We start from the raw sequence: 4748 nt of genomic DNA on the forward strand, positions 1-4748 counted from the left end.
AACTCTTAGGTGAAAGATGCTGCTATCCAGCACTTTAAAAGTAAACTGAAGTAATTTGAACATGTATATTACATACACACAACTCCTATTATATACACTGTACTTAATCTGTATTATCTTTTGTATTTGTATTTTGCTTAATTTTAACTTAATTTAACTTAATACTTTTTTGCCCTGTAAGCTGCTGGTAACCTTAATTTCCGAAGGGAGTCTTCCCAAGAGATCAATAAAGTACTGTCTAAGTCGAAGTAAAATTAATTAGCTAAATTGTAAAAGTAGTTCTGATTGAAAATGTTTTAAATAAATCACATTCTTAATTACAGATGCATTTGCAAGTGAAGCTCAAATACATTGTTTCTCAAATGTGATCCTGGAAAGTTCTTTTTAAGGGATATAAAGCAGGAGCAATTTTCCCCAAACTAGATATCAAAGCTAACTTATCCTGTTGAATCGTTGATTTAGGGCTAAGGGAGGATTAAAGCTTAGGGTTGTTTACTGTAGGTGTGAGCTCTGGGTGCTGATTGAACAGCAAAGCAGACATACTGGGTGAAAGTTAAAAGGAAGATGATTGTATCTGTGAAACAAAGCCTTAAACAGGTTAAGGAAATAGACATGATATGATGTGTGACAAAAACACATTTAGTCTTCCCTGGGAGCTGCTGAACATTTTGCATAAATACCATAAATCAACTTATTAGATAAAGAGAAACAAAACTCAGAGTAAGTTGATAAAAATATTGATTTATTTCCGTATTTCTTTCATAAAAGTACTGTCATATTATACACTTCCAAAAAATAAATATTCAGTATCTCATGTCTAAAACAAAAATCTGTGAGACATCCATGTATCTGCAGTTTTTTCTGGGTTATATCTGTGAGAAAGTCACTTTGGATCAAGCTGCTCCTGATGCTAAAAAACAAAAAACAAACCATAAAGCACAGAGGAAAAAACAAGCAGTCAAGAGTTTATGAAAGAAATATGCATACATATTGTCTTAGTGCACAGTTCACCAGCTATTGTATAAACAGTTATGGTCAGAGCTAAATGCATAGGCAGCAGCTGTAACTGATCAAACAGAACCAAGTAAAAGATAAAAAGATGATTTATTTGATGTAGAAATGAGAAAATGAAAGGTGTTTAAGAGAATTTATGCTGCACAACCAAGACGTTTCTTATGAGGTCCATCTTTCTGTCATGTTTTAATCCATTTAATCCAAAATAGATCAGCTGAGATTCATCCCAACCACCGTTTTGAAACCCGAACTGTTTTGGTTTGCGAGCCCTGGGACTTCTAACGCCACAGTTAACTCTGAAAACAGCTCGGCTTCCAACTGTGAGAGACAACAAAGAAAACAAACCAGAGAGTCATGGGGGGCTCTGAATCCTACAGCATAAACTGAGCAAAGCAGCATGATGGGAGTAACAGACAAGTAGCCATGTGCCTTAAGTTAAAGTCTGCGCCAACACAAGAGATCCAAAAACAAGAGGATTCAAGCTTTTACCCCCCAGTGCAGCTCAGAGTCTCTTATATAGATTAAACAAGCTAAATTAGAGGGATTTTTGTTGCTCAAATCTTATTTGTAACACACAAAGTGAAAGGCCTCACTGTTAAAAACCTAACACAGAATCAGATGTGGCGCAGAAGATGATGCAGATGGAGACAACTACATGCAGCTGGAAGTGTCTGAAATGTCCAGCAGAGGGCAGAAGAGAGTAACAAGGAGCTCCTCTCATAAACACACCTTAAACTCCCTTTAACTGCCACTTCCCTCTCTGTTCTGACCGTGGGGTGCTCCAGTAGGTGCCTGTAACCATGTTGATCAGCCTCCCCCCCTCTAGTGGTCGCTCTTAGAACATCTGCACCTTGGAAATCACATTGTTGGTCTGGATGTAGACATACATTTACCAAACCTTCAGAGAGTCGAATTAAAAGTGCTTTTCTCTTTGCTTAGTGGTCCAAGAGTTTAAAGACCAAATAAAATGGAATAGACCTAAAAACGAGGGACGGTTACCAAGCAGTGGATAATTTCAGGTTTTTAAAAGGAAGGGTTCACCTCCTGATTTGTTCTGAAGCCTCCTGAGATGATCAAAGATAAGATTCAGTTCAGTGAATTCCTGCAGTGTTGCGGCGATGCTATTTTTTGGCCCCGATACCCGATTACTGGCTGTGCAGTATCGGCCGATACCATCTGTTTAAAATTGATGTGTGTGTATATATGAAGAACTGCAAACTACTTGGATGTAAAATAATTGCCATCATGGCTTTATCAAGCTGCTGCCTACCTTTGTGAAGCAGGAAAAAGACTAATACAAAGTGAATCCAGTAGAACTTTTTATTGCCTACCTGGAATGGGTCACAATAGTTTAATAAACTTTTGCCTCTCAAAATGGTATTGGTGACCTATTCGTTGGTACTCGCTGATACCGATACCACCATTTTAGTGCTGGATTGGGACCCCGCCCAATAATGGTATTGGTGCAACACTAGTTTTCTGTCCTGGTTTATTTAACACATAACTACCACTGGTAAAAAGTTAAATAACCTTCACCTGCACATGCATGTAAAGAACAGGGATGCTGCTTCACTCGTTTACATGAAGAAACAAAGACATAAGAAAACCATCTCTGTAACACGGTAGAGATGGTGTTATGGTTTGGGCTTGTTTTTTTTTTTTTATTCTTCTTGCAGGATTTTTTTTAAAAGCACACTAATGTCAAACATAAAATGTTTGCATTTATTTTCAGTTTATTGTCACAGTCGTGAATTGATACAAACAGGCTTAAATATATGGATACATTCAACCAAATCTGAAGCTCTAACATGTTAACATTTGGTGACCTTGATCGAGTTTAGCAGCAGTTTCTTCTCAGCAGCCGAAAAAGCATTTATTGGAATATCAGACATTTCAAACAAGGGATACAAGGAACCCTGACAATAAGCTTTATGTTACACATCGTGGGAACTTTAGAGAAAAGTACTGAGGTCCTATTTACTCATTTAGATGGTTCTAAGTGGACCAAACATAAGGTTAGGGTCTCCAAGAACAATTTAACCTTTGGTTGTTTGTATTTTTATAATAATTTCTAAATATGCTAACATCATAATATCTTTAGTTTTATTAAGATATTTTATTGTTTGTTTGATTTAATAATGTTTGTTTTTGAAAAACGTCAAATTTTGTTATTTAGCAAAGATTTTTAATCTGTAGGTTATTTTTTCACATCCTTGTTGTGATTGGAAACAACAAGTTTAAACCACATGAAAAGTTTGATGCAAATATAATGCATCCTCTGTAATTTCATGACTTTTAGCAGTGATGCTTTCAGATAAAGGGCTGTAACGGCACTATGCCACAGCTGCAGTGAGTTTAGAGCAGGTGTGAGAGCGAAGCAGCGATAGAGAAACAGAGGGGCCCCAAAATCTTATTTTTCTTAGAGGCCCATGGAGGCTCGGAGCGGCCCCGGATCCCATTAAGGTGCTGTAGTGGCCCCATCAAAGCATCCAGCTCAGCTGTTTTAAGGCTACACTGACATCATGATCCATCTTACTACAGGACAGTCAGCCAGAAATAGGGTGGGGTGGGGTATGTATATATTTGAGCTTGCATGTATACATTATTAACAGTGTAGATTAGAGAAAATCCACAATAAATCAGTACATTCTCCAGCAGCCCAAAAGAAACAGAGAACAGATCCAATAAATAATCATAAGCCTGAAAATCTCAACACTGGTGGATGAAAATCTTTGGTTTTAGCAGAAAACAATCAGTGTGTTTAAATGCTAGAGACAAACACAAAGCTTTATGGTTGCTACAGACGTTCAGACGGTCCATGGTGGTTCTGGAGGCCAAACAATGAGAAACATTTATTTTTTAAACTGTTCTCCGTCTGAGGCTAGACTGGAGATGATAACTGAGTGGTTGAAGTAAAACCACAGCAGAGATGTGCAGCTTGATTGGAAACCGTCATTGTTCTCAGCTCTTTGTGTTTCTATATCCGTCCTGACAAAAGCAGGCTGCCCAGCGTTCCCAGCCCAGATGTTACACATTTACTGGTTCCTTGTACCAATTGACCTTTTGCTCCAGCCTGACCGCCGCTGTCTGCGCATGTTAAGGCAGAACCAGTCTGAAAGGTTGGCTGGGGACTCTGGGTTTGAGATAAACAGCAAGCAAACCTGCCGCATTAGTCAGGCGGCTCATACGCGACACCAACTACAGTCAGTTATAACGGCTGAGGTTGGTGTCGGAGCGAGACAGAAACATTACAGATGTTGGTCACAAGGTTCTGTTGCACTTGTAGAAAAATCTGCCACCTTTTCCTGTTTTTCTGGTTTATTGTGAACTCTGATCCACGACTGTTAGATCAATGTTCCTGTCATCTTCTTGGCTGAGAACGTCCCCCAGAGGATGGTCTTCCCTCTGGAAGGGTAGTTTGGTTCATCCCCTGTGAGATCAGTCAGAAACAGTTCAGGTAGGAGCCTTATGGTAAATTGGTACTGCAAAAAAATGAACCCAAAAGAACCTGGCTGCATGGGAAGAACAGGGAACCGGCTGGGATCTGAATCCAAAACCTTTGAGATGAAAGGAGGAAGCAGTGAAACCAGGAATCCATCTGACGGATGCAGTTCAGACCAGAGTTCTGGTCAAGTCCAGCTAAGAAATTTCAGAACCACAAACTGGTTCCCCCATAAATCCAGCTACTGACCACTTCTTTAGTTCTTTCATTCCTCCGTTATGATGCAGAGACC

At 39.2% G+C, this 4748-nt stretch overlaps 1 protein-coding gene across 1 annotated transcript in view; it reads right to left on the reverse strand.

The window, feature by feature from the left end:
- Nucleotides 1–1816, reverse strand: part of lonp2 (lon peptidase 2, peroxisomal) — a 55858-nt gene extending 54042 nt beyond the window's left edge. Inside the window, exon 1 of the mRNA XM_015383787.1 lies at nucleotides 1785–1816. Within this exon, the coding sequence (XP_015239273.1) occupies nucleotides 1785–1816 (32 nt within the window). The remainder of the gene's footprint in view (nucleotides 1–1784) is intronic.
- Nucleotides 1817–4748: the final 2932 nt, after the last annotated feature.

Source organism: Cyprinodon variegatus, unplaced genomic scaffold (assembly GCF_000732505.1).
Source record: "Cyprinodon variegatus isolate N-32 unplaced genomic scaffold, C_variegatus-1.0 Scaffold294, whole genome shotgun sequence".
NCBI lineage: Eukaryota > Metazoa > Chordata > Actinopteri > Cyprinodontiformes > Cyprinodontidae > Cyprinodon > Cyprinodon variegatus.